Source organism: Spinacia oleracea, chromosome 5 (assembly GCF_020520425.1).
Source record: "Spinacia oleracea cultivar Varoflay chromosome 5, BTI_SOV_V1, whole genome shotgun sequence".
NCBI classification, from domain to species: domain Eukaryota; kingdom Viridiplantae; phylum Streptophyta; class Magnoliopsida; order Caryophyllales; family Amaranthaceae; genus Spinacia; species Spinacia oleracea.
In genome coordinates, this window is record NC_079491.1 from 72,994,867 (window position 1) to 73,017,365 (window position 22,499).

Sequence of the window (22,499 nt, forward strand, 5' to 3'; positions counted from 1 at the left end):
ATTCTCCATAGGGTTCCTGACCAAAGTGTGTGACCATTTCCGCGCTTACCGAAACTTGGCATTTGCTTGATATTCCCGATGTCAAGTATGGAGGTCCTCTGCCGATACACACGTCCCTTAGGTGGATGTGTAAGTTGTTGCCGGATCCGCCTCTTAGTCAAGTACCCTTTTGACACCTAAAGTCGACCACTTGCATCATACAAAACTTAGAACGACCTTAGGTTGAGAACTTTGCATGTCGCATTTCATATCCATGCTAGTGTGACAACGTGCTATTTGTGCATTGTGTGGGCGTCTTTGCACGCGTGAATGGCTAACCTCGAGTTCTAGCTTTTCCAAAACGATTAGCCTCCAACTAGGAAACCAAATCCCTAGGAGCATCATTCAAACCTCATGCATCTAAAATCGCCGATTTAAGGTCTTTTAGGAACCAAATCCCTAGGAGCATCATTCAAACCTCATGCATCTAAAATCGCCGATTTAAGGTCTTTTAGGAGTGTCACTCCATTTGATTCATAGCCCTTAAACACGCCTCACGCACAAATGCCAAATTCAATATTCAATCCAACGACGTCATAATGCCGGATTGTCTAGTCCAAATTTCAAATTCCAAATTAAAAATTCAATCCAGCGGCGTCATAATGTCGAATTTCCTAGTCCAAATTTCAAATTCCAAATTCAAAATTCAATCCAACGGCGTTATAATGCCGGATTTTCTAGTCCAAATTTCAATTTCCAAATTCAAATTTCAATCCAACGGCGTTATAATTCCGGATTTTCTAGTCCAAATTTCAAATTCCAAATTCAAAATTCAATCCAACGGCGTTATAATGCCTTCAAATTCAAAATTTAATCCAACGGCGTCATGATACCGGATTTTCTAGTCCAAATTTCAAATTCCAAATTCAAAACTCAATCCAACGGCGTCATAATGCCGGATTTTCTAGTTCAAGCGTTTAAATATTCGATTCCATCCTTCAAACCTCAAATTCAAGTTATCAATTTCGATCTCAAAACCTCAAGTTCAAATGTCCAAACTCATGTCGTCGTAATACCGACTTTTCCATTCCATATTTCAAACCTCAAGTTCGAAATTCTAAATTCAATCTTTCAAATTTCAAGTCCTATATTCGAAAACTTCAAATTCCAAATTCATGATGGCGTAATGCCGAATCTTCCTCATTCAACTTCAAATTGAAAATTCCATGACCAAACACTTCAAAATTCCAAGTCCATAGCTGTGTGAGGGGGTCGAAAAAGCACGAGGCTAATGCGTGACCTCGTCCCTCGTGGGTGTGACGCTTCTTTTTGTCAAATCAAGTGTAATTGGATTTCCTGTGAGTTTACACCCAATTGACTAGTAATATAGGAGTCGCCATTCCGTTTTTAACGACAATGAGAAAAACTGACAAAATCCGGTTATCGTGACATAAAGGGAGTGCAATTATGTTTGACCGCGACGGCCGTAGGTTCCCTTGTGATCCCTGGTGGTGGGGATCGCTCAACGTACACCCGCAGGGTAGAGATTGAGGGTTCGGGGGACTGTAACTACCGAGAGGAGTACTCGCTCTTCGATAACTCCAGAGGCAGGATATCCTTACTAGCTCAGCATAAATAATTGAAGGGACATGCGTTGACTATTAAACTAATCTGAGTCGATTTTAACAATATGCAACATATAGTACTAGATCGAACGCGATTATCTGATTTAGATTGTTTTAAGGGACCTAGCATGATAATCCAATTTCCCAAAAATATCATATTTATTAGGCGTGATCGAACAATCAGATTTAGTTAGTTTAAAGTTCATAAAAGGGCAAGGAAAGCAATTAAACCATGGAAAAGGGACACGTTACGACGCACCCTTGAGAGGTGCGTCACGGTTCTCAGAAAAATAACCACTTTAATTTTGCTATTTCTCCTTTTATTTTACGAATCTCAAATTATGGGACAGGATACGTTCTGTTCGATTTATGGATCGATTGCGACAGAACGCGTGATCAGTTTTGCATCGTGAGGCTTAGGCTTAGGGGTTTAGAGTCAATACTCAGAATAATAATTGTGTGTTGTGTTCTTTTCACGTCGAACTTAAGGCCCTATTTATAGAAAAGAGTTCGTGGAAAGATAGAATTGTAGAACTCTAATCCACGAGGAATTAGGAAAAAACACGTACCAGGTATTTTCAGCGCCCAGGCCTGGGCGCCGAAGATTTCGGCGCCTAGAGCCAGGCGTTGAAAATAGGATCTGGGCTGTTTTTCTTAGTCAAATTCGGATTCCTAGAATCCGGAGTATTTGAGATTTAATTGAGTCTTTTAGTGCGTATTAACCTTGTGACGGGATGCGCCTGGGCCCGTTACGAACTCTAGGCTCGTTAGGATTTTAATTAATACGTGACTCTTATTTTCGAATCATATTTGGAATAGGATTCTCTCATAATCTCTATCTCATTTAGGGTTTATGTTGGAGTGCAACACCTAATTCTGACAGGTTTCTATCTTTTATGACTTGCCACTTTTAACAACTACCCATTACGGCAGTTACTATTTTTAGCAGGTTTCCATAAATAGCAGGTTTCTATAAATAGCAGGTTTCGGGTGAAATGAAAAGGGGAATTGAGATTCTTTATTTTATAGGAGATGCGTTGTCAAGTGGAGATTTACGTTTTCATCATTGAACCTTCCCTTTCGGGAATGGGGACAAAAGTAGGTGTCTACAAGCTGCGTGATGCCGGACTTTCAAAATTCCAAATCCAATGCCTCAAATCGATGGCGGCGTAATGCCGGATTTTCAAGTTCACACTTCAAAATTCAAAAATGCATCTTTTCCATTTCCGAGTTCAAATTCCGAGTCAAACTCAAATTTCAAATTCATTTTCAAGAATTCTTGCTTTCCATCGCTCCCAAATACAAATTCGAAAATATTTCCAATGGGTTGAAAATCCCTTGAAATAGTACAAATTCAAATTCCATCATGGGTTGAAAATCCCTTGAAATAGTACAAATTCAAATTCCATCATGGGTTGAAAATCCCTTGAAATTGTACAAATTCAAATTCCATCATGGGTTGAAAATCCCTTGAAATAGTACAAATTCAAATTCCATCATGGGTTGAAAATCCCTTGAAATAGTACAAATTCAAAAACCAACGAGTTGAAATCCCCCTAAAATACTTCGAAATCCAATGGGTTGAAATTCCCCTAAAATATTGACGGGTTGAAATCCCCTTGAAATAATACAAAATTCAATTCCCTTTCGATCGGGTTGAAACTCCCTTGAAATACTATAAAATCCAATCTCCTAAAATATTTCCAATGGGTTGAAAATCCCTTGAAATAATACAAGTCTAATTTCCAAATGGGTTGAGATTCCCCTAAAATAGTCCAAGTTTCGATAGGTCAAAATCTTTTTTTTCGATATTTCAAGTTCTAGTACAAGGAGAAAACCTCCACAAAAGAATGAAGCTCCTCTCAAATATTTCCAACGGGTCGCAAATCCCGAATAAAAATACAAGATCCAAAATCCCGAATCTTCGGAGTGGCACCTATAGTCAAGTCTAGGTCTCATTCATTGCATGCATATCATATCATGTGTCGGGAAGTCCAAGTTCTAAATTCAAATCATGTGGTAACTAGGTGCTCGGACTCATTCTCTCATAATCCTATTCAAGATGACTTCACTAGCAACGGTTGTAGCAGAGCTCTATGAACGTGTTGAGGAAGCTGAGGCTCGCATAAGGGCTCTCGAAGACGATCAAGAAACACTTTTCAATGCATAAGGCTGGAGAAAGTCCCGCAAAATCTCTGCTCCAAATGGAAAAATATTCAAGATTATTGTGGGCGAAGGATCTATGATGAGCGAGTCCGAGTCAGAGGATGAGTTTGGATCTGAGTCTAGTGATGAGCCTAAGATTCTAGGGCTAGAGTCTTGCATCAATCAAGAGCCTCTAAAGGTCGAACTTCAAGTTAAAGATGTCGATGTAATGATTGCCAATTTCAATAATACTTCAATTTCCTCCTACTCTTCAAGTCCAATTTCAAAACACATTCCTAATCCAAACAACTTTGCTTCACAAGAAACTAACCTTGAAATACTAAAAGCTATTGAAAATCATGAAAACAGGACGCCCATAATTGAGGAAACAGAAAAAGTTAACCTTTCTAACAACAGTTATCCAAAACTAGTTCAGATTGGCTTGACTCTATCTCAAGCAGAGCGGGATGATCTTATCAAGCTATTTTCAGAGTACATAGACGTCTTCGCGTGGTCCTATCATGATGTGCCAGGGGTTGATCCGAACATCGGTCAGCATACAATTCCCCTCATCCCAGGTTCAAAGCCCATCAAGCAGAAACTCCGTTGCATGAAACCGGATGTTTCCCTCAAAATTCAAGAAGAAGTTTCTAAGCAGGTAGAGGTCGGGTTTATTCAAGAGTCCAAGTATCCAGGACTTTCAAGGTATTGGGTTCCAAGCAAGTGTCCCAGTTCATTCAAGAAGACGTTATATGCAGATACGGTGTTCCTCACAAGTTCATCAGTGACCAGGGAACCCATTTTCAAGGAGGATGTGAAGACCCATTCAACAAGTACAAGATTCAAAATACAAAGACTCAAAATTCAAGTTCTATAATCTCTAATCGGGCAAGGTTGTGCCAAGCAAGGAATATACAATTCCAAAGTACAAAATTCAAGTTACAAACTCCAAAGGTTCAAGTTCTAAAAATATCTACAAGCTTCAATAGTTCAAACTTCAAAAGGGGATACCGTACAATCTTCAATACAACATCACCGTTCTTCGTCTTACCACCCGCAAACTAATGGGGCAGTCGAAGCAGCCAACAATAATGTCAAAACCATCATCATGAAAATGACAACCAATTACATGCAAGGACTGGCCCCAGAAGCTGCACTTTGCATTGTGGGGGTATCCAAATTCAATTCGTATCTCAACGGGAGCAACCCCATTTTCATTGGTCTATGGAATGGAAGCAGTACAACCTATCGAGCTGGAGATACCTTCTCTAAGGATATTCCTGGAAAGAAAAATCCCAAAAGATGCATGGGTACAAGCAAGATATGATGAGCTAATCATGCTCGATGAGCGTCGACTTCAAGCCGCTCACCATGTACAAGTCTATCAGCGCCGAGTGGCCAGACATTTCAACAAGAGGGTCAGAACCCGAAACATCAAGGAATGCGAGCTTGTCCTGAAAGCCCTTCGCAAAAGCATCATGGACCCAAGGGGAAAATTCAAACCCAACTGGGCAAGACCATACATTGTCAAGAAAAACCTCTCCAGGGGAGCAGTCGAATTAACGGATGTCGACGGGACTGAGTTCCGTTCTTTGACGAACCTCGATCAACTCAAGAAGTTCTATGTCTAATTCCTAGATTCAAAATTCAAAGTCAAGTTCAAAAGGTTTTGTAGGTTAGAACTACGTTCGGCCTGATTCCTTAACGGGACACGTAGGCTACCTCATTCCGAGGCCCGGCCACTTTAATACAAAAAAAATTCAAAATTTCCTCAATTAAGGGCATCCTAAAAATCAAATCAAAATTAAAAATTCAACTGTGGTTATTTTTATTCCAAATGTGCATTTTCAAAGCAAAGCATGTTCAAGCGGAATTTAGCACAATAGCCTTTAACTTGGCTCTAAAGCCTTCAAAGCTAATTCAAATACAAGGTTGGGATCAAGTGAAGCAAAGTTCAAAGCCTTTTCACTTCCACTAAACACAATTTCTAAACACATCTTCTAAACACAATCCAAAACACAATTCTTGCTAATGCAACTTCAAACACATTTAACCTACAAATATCTAGGGTCGGGCGACTATGCTCTTGAGTCTTGGCACCTTGAGTACTATCCCCCGGCTCTTCCCGCAATCAACCATCAATCTTCCCCTTGCCCAACCGGCGGGAGAAGGAACTTGCTAGTCTTACAGGACGGGAGGATGACGAACCTCCTTTGGACCCAGATCGGTCAAGCACCGGACGGGCCACACTCCCGTCACCTTCCTCATAATCAGTTGATGCAGGGCGTCTAGCTCTAGAACCTCGGACTCTTGCTGGTTCGGAGAGAGAAATGTCCCTTTGTCTTGGGCCTTTCATCCATACAATTTACCCCGCAGACAGAGTGACTGGCTCATGTGGGGACTGAATATTCAAGAATGGTTTGGCAACCCAATACCGCCTCCAAACTTCAAGTCGATCAGCATTTAGCACAATAGGTTTCGGATTCTCTTCAGCACAATCCGGGATTTCCTGTTTCAAGTAGTACTGTCTCATCACTCGAGCAGGCGAGTAGAAGACCAACATTGTGAGGCTCGGCACCCTTAAAGCAGTCGAGCCAGGTGCATATTTCATAGCGGTAATTCCCCACCAAGGAACTACCCACCTTATACAAGATTCAACCCCAGAGAGTGCGCAGCGCCACTCATCCAATGAAAGCCGGCCATACATCATAGGCCGCACTGTGAACCCTTTTCGGTTATAGCTTTCCATGTTCTCCGGTGGTTCCACCAGCATGAGTCTCTCCATAAGCCAGACCTTGGGGAGTATACAAGAAAAGAAATTCAAAATTCAACATTCAAAATACAAGTACAATTTCAAATATACAAGAAAGCTCCAGATCCTTACTTGGAGTTATACCGGACTTCCCGTCGGCAAAGAAGAGGGGTCCGACTTCAACATATCAAGGCCCATCAATGTTTCTCCAATCACAAGCGGCATCGGGTCCCGGCCACTAGCAAATTGCTCCACAATCTCTATTAGGGAGGCATCGCCATTGCCAAACCCCTGTTTCGAAAAGAAGAAGCGAGCAAAGATACAAAAACTCAAGGCCCTTAAGCGGAAAACCTTGGGGACATCAAGCCCAGCAAAGTAAGTATCAAGAAGGGACAAATCCGCCCCTCTTCCATATACAACAACACTCAAAAGTGGGGGCTTCAAGCCCAAATATCTTTCAAAGCCCAAGAAAAAGTGTTCTTCAACACTAGGCAGGCATGGCTCTGTCATAATGGGCCACCCCAGTATAGCACTAAACTCTTCAGGGAGGGGACATACCTCATTATTCCCAAAGCGGAAGACATGATGATTTGGATCCCAAGCCTCCAGAGCAGCAAGAATGAAGTGCACGTCAAGCTTTACAAATCGGAAGGAGGCGAGCACCCCAAGATGCATGTCATCAAGCTCCCTTTTCTCCATCTTGCCTAACGAACCAAGCCAAGAATTTAAGGCATTTTCAAAAGACATGGCCATTTTCCTTCTTTTTTCGTGAGGAAGCAGTATGCAAAGAAAGCAAGGAAGGATTGATGCAAAGTATGATCCGAAAAGCTCCCTATTTATACAAAAACCAGCCCTCATGGTAGTGCGCCAGGCGCCGGACGCCGAAGCCTGCGCCAGGCGCAGGGGTCTGCAACAAGGACGAGGCCACCGTCCCCTTTATTATTCAGAGTACGCACTCTTTATAGCTTTGGGCAGCTAAGTGCAGCCCTAATAATTCAAGATTCCAAAGCCGCAAGCCGCGCAATTTCAAGTAGTCCGAGTCAGCGCTTCGGGTCGTTTTTCGGGTCAATCTGTTCAAAATTCAAGCATTATAGTCCTAGATCGGCGTCCTAAGTCGAGTCTGCATATGCAAAAGAAAAATTCGAATATACTTTGACTTGCGCTTTTTCTAACCAAAAATCCCCAGTCAAAGTAGGGGCTTATAGTGGGCATGTACACCCGAAAAAATGGGCAATTTTTTCGGAATTTTTCATGCATACATATAGCTACAAATTTCGAAAGCACACACAACGCATACAAAATCCAAATTTTCAACCATACAAAATTCAAAAATCCCAAACCTTACAAGATCCAAAAATTCCAAACCTTACAAAATTCAAGTTCAAAACCATACAACCATACAAAATTCAAGTTCCAAATACAAACCTACAAAAACAATCCATACAAAATCCAACCAAGGCAAGCTGGAACTCGCTACCATGCAGGAACAATCCAAATCATCATGAGTCGTAATGTCAACCACAAGCTCCTTGTTCCTGTTTCGGCTCCTATAGCACTCCAGATCCTGATCCAGCTCCGTCCCAGGGGTAGCAGGCTCCTGCTCCGAAATACGAAGAGTACCGGGAGGGCGATAGGTCCCCTGCGGAGGGGAAGGATACTGATAAGGCTGCGAGAATGCCATGAACTGGCGCTGCATCTCAAAAGCCTGGGCCTGACGCACCCGCTCCATCTCCTGCCAATAATCCCAAGGTTCTGCACTCCAAGGCTGAGAGCTACTCGCTTTGAAGTAAGGACCAGTGGGTGGTACAAAAGGCATCGAACTGCCCTGACCTCCGAAAGAATGCCTGGTGGAGTCAGCATATACAAAGGGAACAGCTCCCCTATCAACATCAGAATACCTCCGATGAGTACTCGTACCAGGACCTAAGCTCGGTCCTGTCTGCCCTACCGGCAGTCTCCACCTGGGGCTCCCTGTCAACAGAACCTCTGCGACCTCGACGGCGCTCCTATGAGAAATTCAAAATTCAAGAATCAGTCATCCATATTCAAGTTTCAAGAAGACAAATTTCCCAGTCAATGAATGCACCTCTATGTCCCGGCCAGTAAGCTTTTGGGTCAGCTTGGCGCACTGCCTCTTCAAGGAATCAATTACAAGCATCCAGCGATGCACTCTCGCCCGAGGCGCCTGCATACAAGATTCAAAATCAATTTCCAGATACAAGATTACAAACAGTTTGAAGAAAATACAACGGTACTTACAGCTGCATAATGCTCCGGTACAGTATCATACAACCTCCGATGTGGAGGAGAAGCTATATGAACGATCACCTCCACCTGCTCCCCATCCGAGTTATCATAGCGGATAACCCTGTCAGCATAGGGAATATCCTCGGGGTCGATCTCCTCCTCCTACAAGCACTCATACAATAATCCGATTATACAAGAATACAAGAATACAATAATACAAGAGTCCAAGAAACAAAATTCAAAAGCTCACCGGCAGTACGAAGCGTACAGGTGGAGCAAGTCTCTTCAAAAGGCCCTCGCGACTGCCTTTCCTATCTACAAAGTTCTCCCAAGAGAGACAAACAACATCACCCCAAGCATCCAAATAGAATTCGGCGACATCTTCAGCCTGCGCTAACATGGTCTCTGGTGGGTCCTTAGGGACAAGCCTGCCCCTCGTACTATGCTGAAGGGACACTCGTTCCCCCAAATACCACATGTGGCGATACACCCCCGGGAGCAAGACCCGTCGCCCAGACAAGAAGTGGGCATGTGTGGCAGAAACAAGTATAGGCGCGCCAGCAAAGGGACGCCAAACCACCTATAGAACAGAAAACTCAGGCAACTATACAAGTACAAATACAAAAGGACAGAACAGTACAAAAAGCATACCTCTTCAACAGGCAAAACACGTAAAGCTCTGCGGGAGCTCGCCAAAGACATCCTCATGCGCACCGCTCCTATCCAAGAGGCAGCAAACGGGTAAGCCGCAACCCTAGTACGAGTCGACGCCAAATTCGGGAAATGCTCGTACATCCAGATCTTCAAAAAATACAAGAAAAAGCATCGGTCAAATCCTATGTGTACAAGATTCAAACATACAAGTACAAAATACAAAGTACAAGGAGTCCTAAATACCTCCAGCACGCTCCACAAAGCAGCAATGCTCGCCTTACTCTCCGGTAAAGTCCGAGAGGCATACTTCATTTTATACAAAAGGTTGTTGTATGCCAGACCACCCCAATTGAAGCTCAAAATAGCCCTCAAGTCCCTCAAAGCTTCCAGGAAGCCAACCAGCACCCGGCTATTCCTGCTCGGGGCCATCACTCTACTCACAAGAGCCAGGAGGAAGAGCCGAACCCTCTGCTCCGCAAATATGTCCGCACCGCGGATCGCGGCCATGATCACCGTCACAGGAGAATGTGTGTCATCGATCATCAAGTCGACAACAGGGCCGATCAACTCCCTGACACCGCCCGAATACCACTTCAAATCAGAATCAAAAATCACGTTCCTCTCAGAGAAGGGAAGGCCCGTGATCATAGCAAACTCGAAAGGGGTGATGGTGATCTCCCCCCATACCATATGAAAAGTGTTTGTGGTATCCCACCACCGCTCCAGCAGGGCCTGAAGTCGGGCTTTGACGCTCGTCCTCCCTTGAGCATCTCCCAAGGCACGCCAGAAATCAACCAGGCCCCTCTACAACCAGATCTCCCTATTCTCCGCGTCTTCATAGACAACCGAAAAAACATCATAAAGGTCCTTCAGGGACCAAAAAGTACGCAACGGCTCTCCATCAACCTACAGATGAGCGGATCAGTTTAAAATCTATACAAATTCAAAAGGCAAAGCACAGTATAAGACTCACCAAACCAGCGCGAGGCCGCTGGTACAAATGAAACTCCAGTCGAAACACAAGATCGAAAGGCCTCCAGCCATTGCCAACAAAGGTAGGCACCCTCCGCAGTACCATGCCTGGCTCCGGCACGTTCGTTGCCGCCGCTTCGTCATCCGAAGCATCCTCCATGGCAGCTCGAACCGCCGAACACTCGGCAAGTTTTCTCCGGGTGTGACGAGGCATACTAAGTCATTCGAAATACAAAGATATCAACAAACAAGATTGGGGGCTATCTTATACTTGCCCGTACAAAAGTCAAAATTCTAGAAATCCCCAGTGGCAATGCAAATTCAGCCAGGGACCTTTACTCCAACATACAAATTCTACACCAACGCCTAGGCTATCCATGTCGAAGCAGGTATACAAGTTCAACACCAATGCCTAGGCTATCCATGCCGAAGCAGGTATACAAGTTATACACCAACGCCTAGGCTATCCATGCCGAAGCAGGAATGCAAGTTCTAAGCCAACATCTAGGCATCCTAGCCTACTCTCCCACAAGACCCAACAAGGTCACCAGTGAGACCACTATCTACAAATACCAAGTACAAAGTTCAAGGAAAATTTCGAAATTCTACAAGTTCCAAATGAGAAAAAATTTCAAAATTCGAGATTCTACAGAAATTCAAGTTCTACAAGTTCCAATAGTTCAAGTTCAAGTGGCTATCAAACAATTTTCTACAAGATTCAAGAAGCCTACTACCATACAAGCATCATATCAACAGGCATTTCAAAGTACAAATATCAAAGCTACATGCAACCCTAGAGATTATTTCATAAGCAAAACATGAAATACTTACATGGACAAGGCAAGAACAACAAGATCAAGGGGAGAGTATTCAACCTTTGAGAGAGAAAAAATCAAGAGAAGGGAAGTGTTTTCTCTTCAAAATGACACGGCAAAGGGGGATTTTATAGCCCAACCCCGCGCCAAGCGCCGAGTCCTGCGCCGGGCCCCGAGCTGCCGCAAGCGCAGAATCTTCAGCGCACGGTTCTCCGTGTTGATTGCACATTCTTTGCTGCTACGGTTTTCTACACCAGGCATCAAACATCAAGTCATGCTACCCTCCGAAATTACGGGTATATACATGTGTCTCCAAGCACCAACAGATGAATATCTCAAGAATATGAAGTCCAAAAAATACAAGAATTCAGGCATTCGACTCCAAACGGACCCAAGCTCCAGGAAAGTCAGCCAAAATTTCAAAATTCAAGAGCCAATAAAAAGCTCTTCTCCCCAGCGAAGCACATCCCCAGCGGATAAATTCCCGGGTATTCAAAATTAAAGATTCAAAAATCCAAGATTCAAAATTTTGGATGCCAAGCTCCGTCCTAAACCAGAGGCGGAAGAGCGGTACAAGTACAAACCAGAGTCGCCACACCCACAAGGAGGTAGCCTCTATCCTTTTTTCTAACACCTGTTTTGTGCAGGTACCGGCGTGCAAAGAATGGTCTTGATTGCAGAACATCTTGATCATTCTCCGTCCCGAGTCGAAAACTTTGACTTGCACTTTCCTCACCGGACTCTCAGTCAAAGTGGGGGCTTCTGTAGACACCTAAATCGTATCTCCCCATTGGGATGATGACGATACCATTATCCCTGTTAGGTGGTTGGAACAACTCCGTGCGGAAGTCCTAATTGCTATAATACATTCCAAAATCCAAGAGCCAAAGTCCAAACCCCGAGGTCGTTCCCATCACGAAACTCGAGACAAAATACAATTTCAAAAAATCAATTTCAAAATCCAAGTACAATCTCACCCAATGGACCACTCCATTGGTTTTACAAAGCCTTTTCCAGTCAAAATGACACTAAGCAATCCAAATTCGGGCGTCGACCCACAAAACCGAGCAAGCTAGTGGGGCCTCGTCCCGTAAAACCGAATTCAAAAACCGGAAACGGCTAGTTTTTAGTCGCAAGCCTCCTTAATCCCCAAGCAAGACTACGTGCCAAACAACGTACAATTCGTACAAAGGTACGCCCACTACAAGCAAAACACAAGGACGGCATCTTCGTCCTTGTTTGGCAGCTTCTGTGCCACGTCAGCTGCGCCTGGCGCAGCTGCTGCGCTGGACGCTGGCATCAGTTGGCGTTTAGCCCTTCGTTTTCCTATTTAAACCCCTAATTTTCAGCATTTTAGGGGAGGCAATACACAATCAGAACGTTGTAATACAAAAATTGCCCCTCAAAATTCAAAATACAAACTCTTCAAAAACTTCATACAAATCTCAAAATTCTAAGCAATTGGGAGCTCCAAGAGGAATTCTAGCCTAAACCTAACTAGGTATTTCCGAATCCCAATCCTAATCTACAATGTTCCTATGATTTCTATTACAAAATGATTAGCAAGGTTGGCACTTTTATTCTTAAATGTGTCACTTGCAACAATCACATACTCTTACAAAATCAACACTTTCGATGATACAAATACAAAGTTTCAAGATTCGATGATGTTTAAGGTTGTTTGTAATCACTTCCTTAAACTAGAGTCATTTTCAAACCATGGAGTAATCAAAGGTGAGGCCTTTTCAATATTAAAAGGTTTAATCTTTGAGATTCAAGACTCCATTTTTCAATATACAAGTTCAAGTTTCCAAATTTCAAGATTCAATGATGTTTAAGGTTGTTTGTAATCACTTCCTTAAACTGGAATCATTTCAATACTTGGGGCATATCAAAGATGAAATCTTTTCAACATTAAAAGATCTAATCTTTGAGATTCAAGACTCCTTATTTCAATATACAAGTTCAATGTCCAAGATTCAATATTTCAAGTTCAATTTCTATGTTCAAAATCTAAGACACTTTGGGTTGAGCAACTTGACCTAAAGTTGAGATTTTTAGACTTGAATCCGTGTCGGACGCACTTATTCTTAAGAAGTCGTTTGGCGTTAGGATCTCAAATTCAATAGTACAATTTCAATACCGCACCTTTCGATTATGCACTTCAATATTGCAATTTCAATAATGCCTTTAAATATTGCACCTTTCAATTCCGCACTTTCTATTTATGCAACTTTACTTGCCTAGTCCCTCTAGGCAATGTGGTTTCCCACCTAGTCCCTTTCTAGGTGGTGATGTATTTTACTAATTACGCATCTATTTTCCATTGTGATGTTGATTTACTTGTTTATCGCTTTCATCACCTCACATGCTAAATACAAAATACAAGTTACACCACGCTTAACAAAGATAATTTTTGGACAAACCGGCCTTAGGTTCCCTTGAATTAACTTTAAAGCGAAGTGGTCACAATACAAAAGTAGAAATTCTATTTGTGCAAGTTCTAAATTCAAACCCACACAGTGTCATGACTAGGGTATTTTCGAAAATGTCTTGTGCCATGCATTTGAATATATTTCTAAGGTTCGCGGAATAAGCATCTCGTTCCCTTGCCCGGATCTCACCCATCCGTATCTAAGATTCAATGCCTTATCCTAATAGAGTCATTTTTGGTCTTTCCAAACGGTCCCTTAAAAATGTTTGGTGGCGACTCCTTCGAAATCCAAAATTACAAAAAGCCTTCCATAGGGGAAAGTAGCAAAAAGGCGGAAGAAAAAACCCCGACCTCTACAGGAACACTTAACTGCAAGCGTTGGGAAATTTCAACCCCTGACAGGCAAGCGCTAGAGCGTTCTAGAGCCTACAAGGCTGGCGCTAGAAGTTTCTAGCGCTTGTTGGTTGGTTCGTCGCGATTCACATGGTACGATTTATTTCTATCTTATTTTATAATTTGCAAAAAGAGACGAGTTTTGCGCTACGGAGTTTTAGAGGAAGTCAAGAAATCTTTGAGAAGTTTTGAATGATTTGGTATTTAATGTTTGTTGCTCAATGACTTAGAATTTTTCGTGTGAGTTAAGAAAGATTTGCCATTATGATTACCTCAAACAGGGCATTTCGAGGGTTGTAATTTGGTGAGGTTGGGGCGAAGTGGACAAGGGTCGGAATCCCTATTATTTCCTTTTGTAGCCTGATGACTTCTTCGGGAATTTACTTTTGTTGAATTTTGTGATTTCACCTTCTGGCGATTATTTCGCCATTTTTGGACACGTATTTTTCTTGACTGGATTCACCTTTTGGCACTTGATTATTTTACCATTTTTTTTTAACAACTCTAAACCAAATATCAATGCACACTTCAATTATATTCTAATCAAATATTTATTTAATTAAAGTGATCGTCCTAAAAAAATTTAATTAAAATAATTAATTTCCAATTTTCATTAAAAGGCTCCTACTTAAACTATTAAACCTTGAACATTTAATTTTAAATATTGAAATTACACGAAGGAAAACTATATGACCTTAAACTCTCCCGTCGATCAACCTTATGTTGTTCGTGGATGACGCTTTATTTTTCCTCAAAGCAAACATGGCAAATTTTGGGTGCTTGAAAGAGACTCTGGATAAATTCTGCTTAATCTCAGGTGAGATTATTAGCCCTGAAAAATCTTATGTAATCTTGTCTAAAAATACACACGACTGGTTCAAAAGAATCATTGGTAAGATAATCGGAGTTAATGAACAAGATAAGTTGGGCGTGTATCTTGAATGTCCGATGGAGGTGGACGGTCGTTCAAAGGAAGCGTTCACCCCTCTCATTGAGAATGTGTCGAAAAGGCTTGAGTCTTGGAAGTTTCAGAAATTATCTCAACTGGGGAAGTTAATTCTCATCAACAGCATTTTGGTGAAAAAGTTGAGCTCCCTGTTCCTTTGGTTCTGGTGGTATTCTTCTACAGTTCTACGAAGAAGAGACCAATCATGATTGAGTGCTAGGCCTTCGCAACCTACAATCTCTCAACTCGGCTATTGTGCTTAGACAAGCGTGGAGGTTGCAATCATGACCGGAGTTACTAGCAAGCAGAATCTTCAAGGCTAAGTATGGTTCCATAATGCTACTAAGGCACAAATTCCGACCCCCTTACACAACAAAATCAAATTGGCGCTTACACAACAAAATCGGACTACTGGTATTTGCAAGGTAATTCTAACCCCCCTTCATCTAGCAAGTTCTGGGATTTGTGGTGGAAGAGGGATTTATGGCCCAAATGGAAATTTTTAATCTGGGCCTAGTAAGCTCTGCTTTCTACCCGTCTAGAGTTGGCATTTGGCTCCAAACATATCCTTTTTTTACCTCATGAATGAAGATGGAAGTGATGACAACCGGATAGCTGAGGTTGTTGTTGTCCTTTGGAGCATCTGGTTACACAAGAATGCATGTGTATTTCGTAATGCAAATTGTGGTCCCACATCGATTCTTAATTGGAAATCGCGATGGAGGGATCCAGACCCAACTCTATCGAGTGGCATGTGGGACAGCGCCATTCTGGCCAGTCTTTTCTGGTTATAACAGATGGAGCGTGGAAACGGATAAAAGTTAAGCATCCAGAGTGTTGCGGTGCAGTAGTCGGTTGGGTCATAAGCAAAGGAAGGACGCAACTGGCCCAACAAGGTCGGCCTATTTGTGCGAGCTCCCCTACCCAAGCAGAAGGGTTTGCTTTTCTTTATCCTCCAAGGGAGGTAGAAGTTTTAGTTTGGACAGACTCCACGTCCATTGTTAAATTCCTCCAATGCAAAATTATCAACACCAGTTGTAAGCAAACATTAATTTTCACAGGATGATTGATAATAATGGTACTACACTTCTCCCTGTCCAAGGTCCGCATCTGGTGCGATGAAGATGGAAAAACTAAGGAATAACATACAGAGGAAACAAAATAGACAAGAAAATACACCCACCACCAACTACACCTTTCTGTCTCCACCACTCTTCAGCGGTCTTTCCTAATCAGCCATTAACAATTACAACCTCCTCTACTAACTTCGAATGAGTACATTATCAGATTGACCTTTCTATCAACAATTTACAGACAAAAAAGCACATTGGCAGTGAGAATGAGTGAGCGATGAATAAATCAGGCAGAGGCAGGTTCAGCATAAAGACTGCCTACTTGTTCTGGACGAGAAAAGTATATATAGGGATGCCTCCGTACTTTGTGACTAAGCTCTTGATCATGGTAATCCACAAGATCTCACTCACCAACCAGCAAAAAACATCACATGCCCTATTTTGATATTATGTCCCTGTTGGATGCATCAAATTATGACTATATTGTCTCCTCACGTGCTCTGGAATCAACTTGTTAATTAGATCTGAGGAAGCTCCAGATGCTCCAGACAGCTGCAACCAAAAATATTGACTCAGTTCACACATGGTTTCTTAATATTATGAATGCTGCTCGTGTCTCCATGCAAATTCAGACCGAATATAAATGTATTTTTTAGATGTTCCACACAGAACACGTAAAAGTCGATGTATTTTTGCATGATCCCAGAAAGCAGTGAAAAGAGAGCAAGATATTTTGCCTAATAAAAGAAAGTCGGGGGTGAGTATAAAATACAAGCCCAAGTGAGACTTAACCAAATCACAAGGATGATGGATTTACTTGATCTGGCTAAGTTTTATGCTAGTTAATCAGCCACTCAATTTTCTTCAAGCTAAAATAAAAATATATTCATTTTCATTATCAAGTTAAAGAAAAAAATTCCCCTCAGCGGTGAAAAGGGTCTCCTTCACACTGGATAATCCTTTAAAACAAATTATCAAGTGATGTACAAAACCAAATAGGGTTTGGGCACAAAGCAATAGAGCCCCTGTACTTCCTCTGGGCAGACATAATTAATTGGCATTTTTATCATTGAAGGGGTCATGATCATGTCTTATACTTGTCTGTCTCATCTGGCTCAGCATAAACGTGTAAAACATAACTAATTAAGCATAAGATATACCAAACATACTTCCTGTTTAAAATTGAAGAGAGGAGGCAATGGGCGACCATTAGGTAGGCGAGCATTCGGTTCCCGAAGTTCATCAAAGAAAGGATGTGCACATGCTTCCAACTGGGAAAAAATCAGACAACCCAAATCAACACCTAATTGAAATTTAGTCTTAACGCAGACATTATAACATCCATATAGGATTTTAGGTTGGTTGAAAAATCTTGAGACTTACAGCAGTGCAGCGTAAACTAGGTGAGTACTGAAGTAGCCTTGAAGTCAGATCAATGGCTTCCGGAGGCATGCGTTTGTGGAAAACCTGGAACGGGGGGAAAAATTAAACACTACTTTAACTTTACAAAATTAACTTTAAGCTCGTCTTTAATCAATTCCTCAATGACATGTTGGAAAAATGCAGGAAAATATAAGAATCAGGATAACTTTGATGAGTTCAACTGACATACGCAGAATTCGTGAACAAAAATAGGAAGTATCACATATACAAGTAATATACCTTGTGCCAGGGAGTTGCTTTTATCTGGGGAAACCTAAAATCAGAGTAATTCGGATTCATGCATCGAATTTCTTCCCGTGTTGGTGTACCAAGAACCTTCAAATATTTGATATAAAATGTCATCGCAAAAACAGAAAAGAATAAGCATTAACTTCCAACTTCACATTAAAATTCTCTACAAGTTTCTAAATTGAAACTTTTGAAAGGGTACCTTGATTATCTCAACAAGCTGATCAACAGCATTTTCCCCAGGAAACAATGGCTGGAAAAATCAAAATAACACAAATGACGAGCATGTTCCATACAAATAGACATGTCACCTCCAAAGAATCCTCAAGCTTAAGTTTAAGAAATAGGCTCACCTGGCCCAGCAGAAGTTCTGCGAGAACACAACCAGCAGACCATATATCTATAGAAGATGAATATTCAGTGGCGCCAAAGATAAGCTCAGGAGCTCGGTAGAACCGAGAGCAAATGTAGGAGATATTGGCTTCACCCTTGACCTGGTGCAGAAAGAAACTCGAGGTTAATATACCTAAATTTGAGTGCTACCCTCCACCCTTTTACCAAGAAAAGAGATGGAAGTTATGCAAAAGGAACAAGTTCTTTCAAATGATACTCCCTCCATATTTAATTAAAAGATACAGTTTGACAGGCATATAGTTTTAGGAGGGTGAGTTTTATTAAAATAAGATGAAAGTGGGGTATAGAGTTATTATTTATCGTAAGAAATTGATAGCGGGTGAATTATTCATTGTGAGCAAGTGTGGGGACCACAAGAGGGAGAGAAAAATTAATATAATTGGAAGTGGGGACCATGACATGCCAAAAATAGGAAAGTGTATCTTTTAATTAAATACGGCCGATTATGGAAAGTGTATCTTTTAATTAAATACGGAGGAAGTACCATCGTGTGACAGCACCACGTTAATGTATGCACAGAATCAATCATCGGTTCATCACCCTTTTTATATATGATAAGAGAGAGGATTGAGACACATAACAGAAGATGACCATACAGTAAATGTAAAGAACAGGTTGATGCATTACACGAGCAACTTAATCGACCAATATTCACAAATAGACAATGCAGATCACAATTTTCAGGGAGAAAACATGCCTCGCCAACAGAAGATGACCATACATACAGTAAATGTAAAGAACAGGTTGATGCATTACACGAGCAACTTAATCGACCAATATTCACAAATAGACAACGCAAATCACAATTTTCAGGGAGAGAACATGCCTCGCCAACCACTACAACGAAATAATTCCAGACTCCAACATGCGGTATGATGAATGGGGTTAATAAACAAAGAATGGAAAGGAGGATTGACATACAAGAACTTTGGCGCTTCCAAAATCGCAAATTTTCACTTGGTGAGTGAGGGGATCGACCTGCAGGAATCATTTACGTCAAATTCAGCTTGTCTTTCAAACATGCTTGGAAAGATCCAATGTAAAAACAACATACCAAAACATTTTGAGGCTTTAAATCCCGATGGCAAACTCCCGGAACATTGTGCAGATAAGCCAAGCCTCTAAAGATCTGCAATGTGAGCCCGCTAAATTTAAATCTGAAACAGAAAAATTAGCATATTGAAAACTGAAAAGAGAGTAAAACTTACCTGATACGTGTACAATTTTATATAGATGAGTGGCATTCTTTGATTAGCACTACTGTAGTGCTTCAAAACCCGATACATGGTCTCAGGAACATACTCCATCACCAAGTTGAGGAAAAGCTCATCTTTACTCGTGGTTGAGAAGAAACAGTGCTTGAGAGAAATAACATTGGGATGGTCTAACACTCGCATCAACTGCAACTCACGGTTCTTATACCTTCTATCTTGCAACACCTTCTTAATTGCTACAGTCTCTCCGGTTTCCAAACACTTTGCCTAAACAAAGACATCATCATACCGAGAAAATAGTTAATTTAATGTTCTCTTCTGGACCAAAATAGGTCCCAACTCTTAATGATTGATATATCACCTGAAATACAATTCCAAAAGACCCAGTGCCTACAACTCTTTCTGCCATGTAACTGATTGTCTGAAAAAACAAAATGGGTATGTTAAACTAGAAAGAGTCAAAGACACATAAAGTAACAATTGATTTCCACAACCTTGCTCCAAATAATAACAATTTGGGCTGATAGCTTAAAGAGATTTAAAAGCAACAGAACTGGTGGCATCATTGAAATGCATAATAGATAAATATTAGCACAAGCAGAGAAAGCAGAGAAAACAGAGAATTTTAACAAGCTCTTCAACCCTCTCTAACAACAACTAAATAATTCTTAAGCTCGAGAAGATCATACATCCTATTAAAATTTAGAAGTACTGTACATCTTTAAATGCCTTAGGCCCTGTTCTATTCGACTTATTTTTTTTCTGAACTTATATTAAATGAACTTATCTGAACCTGAAAATAACTTATTTTGTCTAAGATAAACTTATTTGTGTGTGAAAATGTATGGAAAAAAATTACTTTTTCTGAACTTAACTGAACATATTTTGTGTGAAATAAGTCAAAATAAGTCTAACAGAATAGAGCCTTACTCAAACTAATAACAATATGTCAATAAATGCTGATAGCTTTAAGAGATTAAAAGCTAAAGAACTGATGGTGTTAAGCAAAAGCATAAAAAACAAATCTTAGCACATGCAGAGAAAACAAAGAATTCACAAGCACTATTGAAAAGTTGAATCAGATCTGTGACTGTGAGACAAATATAATACATCCTAAAATATTCCAAGCACGATGGAGGAGCACAACACATAGCTAATAGAGATTAAAATCTACATAACTGGTGATGTCAAACAATAACACAAAAGATACATATTCTCACAGGCAGAGAAAACATAGTATTCATAATCACTTAGACCTCTCAAAAATCTTCTAATTTGATAAACATCGGACTCTAACAAGGCCAAAAGAAGTCTTTAGCTTGAGACAAACATAATACATCCTAATAAATCCAAGAACGGTATAGGAGCACAACATATAGCTAAAAGAGATCAAAAGCTACCTAACTAGTGGTGTCAAGCAAAAACATAGCAATTACAGATTCACACAGGCAGAGAAAACAGAGTACTCATAATCACCTAGACCCTCTCCAAAAGCTCGAATCGTCCGGTTCGATCTATTTATCTACCTCTCCACGAATTGTCGGTTTGTAACCTCCCATCTCTCTACTTTTTTAGTAATTAACGCCCCTAGACAGCATATTGTTTTTAAACAAGTCGGAAACCATCACACACTAACAACTAACATGGCCTAGACAAGAAACTAGCGAAATTTATGTTCATATCATCAAGAGATCCAACAACCAACACAGAGCATACTACACACCTGTTTAGGTTCTCCATTTTTACCCCCAATTGTAGTCGAAATTATGTGTCCAGTAACAGCACCATTGCCGTCTACTACCGTAGAAGGTAGCTCCTGCACCAACAACAACAAAAACAATCAATTAAATTTCCAACATCAGATGTCATACGCAATCCCCAAAATAACCTAATCTAACTTAGCTCAACGCTCTAAGAGTATACACATCAATTCCGCAATTTCACATCAATACAGCTGAAATCGAGGGCATTTCAGATCTAAAAAAAAGCTACAAATTCTGCAAAAATAAGTAAATTAAGAAAAACAAGATCCGTTTGTAGATCAGATTTAAAACCCTAAGAAAATGCAAAATTCAATCCCAAATAAAGGCCTGAAAAATATGAAATTGAAGCTTGACAATCTAGATCTAGAAAGAAACAAAGAGAAGAGAGAAAGTGGAGGGAGAAGAGTACCTTGTCGTCAGCCATGGAAGCTGGAAAGGAGGAGGAGAGAGAAAGCGGAGGGAGAAAGGGGGAGTTTCTTAGGGGAGCATGGGAAAGAATGGAGGAGGTTAGGGCGACGGAGGAAGGAGGAGAGAGAAAGAAAAGGGGAAGAAGACGACCCCAGTTACGACAATATCCATGTGATTACAGCTCTTGCCCTTACCCCCGAGTCCTTCAATTCGATCCAAACTCTCTTTTCTTTTCTTTTTTTTGTTATTACACATATAATCTCTTTTTAATTAGGGAAAATTGCTTACGATAATTCCAATTAGGACCATTTTGCTTTTAACGATACTAGATCCGTGCTAATGCATAAGATTTCTATAAATTACCAATGATATCTTGTCCTAGTGGTTAAGACTGAGGGCTTGTGTACAATAGGTCTCAGGTTCAAATCTCTCCGCCCCCCATTTGTAATATATATTACCCTCGTGGCTCATTTGCATCAAAAGAAAAACAAGATTTCTATAAATTAGGAAGTAAATAGGATCCTACTACATGTATACTTAGTGTACAAATCATCTTGTACACCATGTTTTTCTATTGTTTGAAATGACATATTTATTGTGTTTCATTCTCATTTTTAGTGGGTTTGATGATATGTCAACAAATTAATGGTGGTGTACAAGAGAATCTTGTACACTAAGTGTACATGTAGCTTTTTCCAAGTAAATAAAATAAGGAGTAGTTATCAAATTAATAAATCAAGGATATATCTACATCTATGTGAGAAAAAAAAATTATTGATGTTAGACAATTGAAATGTTGGTAGATGCCTAAGATTAAATGCCATGTTCTAATATTGTAGCTTAAGTTATAAATTGTATGATCTAACCATTTGACTAAAGTACCTACTTTTTTTTTGTTATTAAATTGATTAAACATACATCAAATGCAGAATTAAAAAATTGAAGTTTTCTATATTTGTTAGATTGATTCGAATTATTTTTCAATTTATTTCAT

At 40.7% G+C, this 22,499-nt stretch overlaps 1 protein-coding gene across 1 annotated transcript; it reads right to left on the reverse strand.

Annotated features, from left to right (window-relative positions):
- Window positions 1–15,997: 15,997 nt before the first annotated feature.
- LOC110800070 (shaggy-related protein kinase eta) lies at window positions 15,998–21,739 on the reverse strand. The gene is made up of 12 exons (XM_022005355.2): window positions 21,507–21,739; window positions 21,058–21,150; window positions 19,696–19,755; window positions 19,329–19,601; window positions 19,175–19,249; window positions 19,042–19,098; window positions 18,060–18,200; window positions 17,909–17,959; window positions 17,698–17,793; window positions 17,419–17,502; window positions 17,205–17,306; window positions 15,998–16,587 (listed from the first exon to the last, which is right to left on the reverse strand). The coding sequence occupies exons 1-12, from the start codon at window positions 21,519–21,521 to the stop codon at window positions 16,483–16,485; spliced, it is 1,152 nt and encodes a 383-aa protein (XP_021861047.1). The 5' UTR covers window positions 21,522–21,739; the 3' UTR covers window positions 15,998–16,482.
- Window positions 21,740–22,499: the final 760 nt, after the last annotated feature.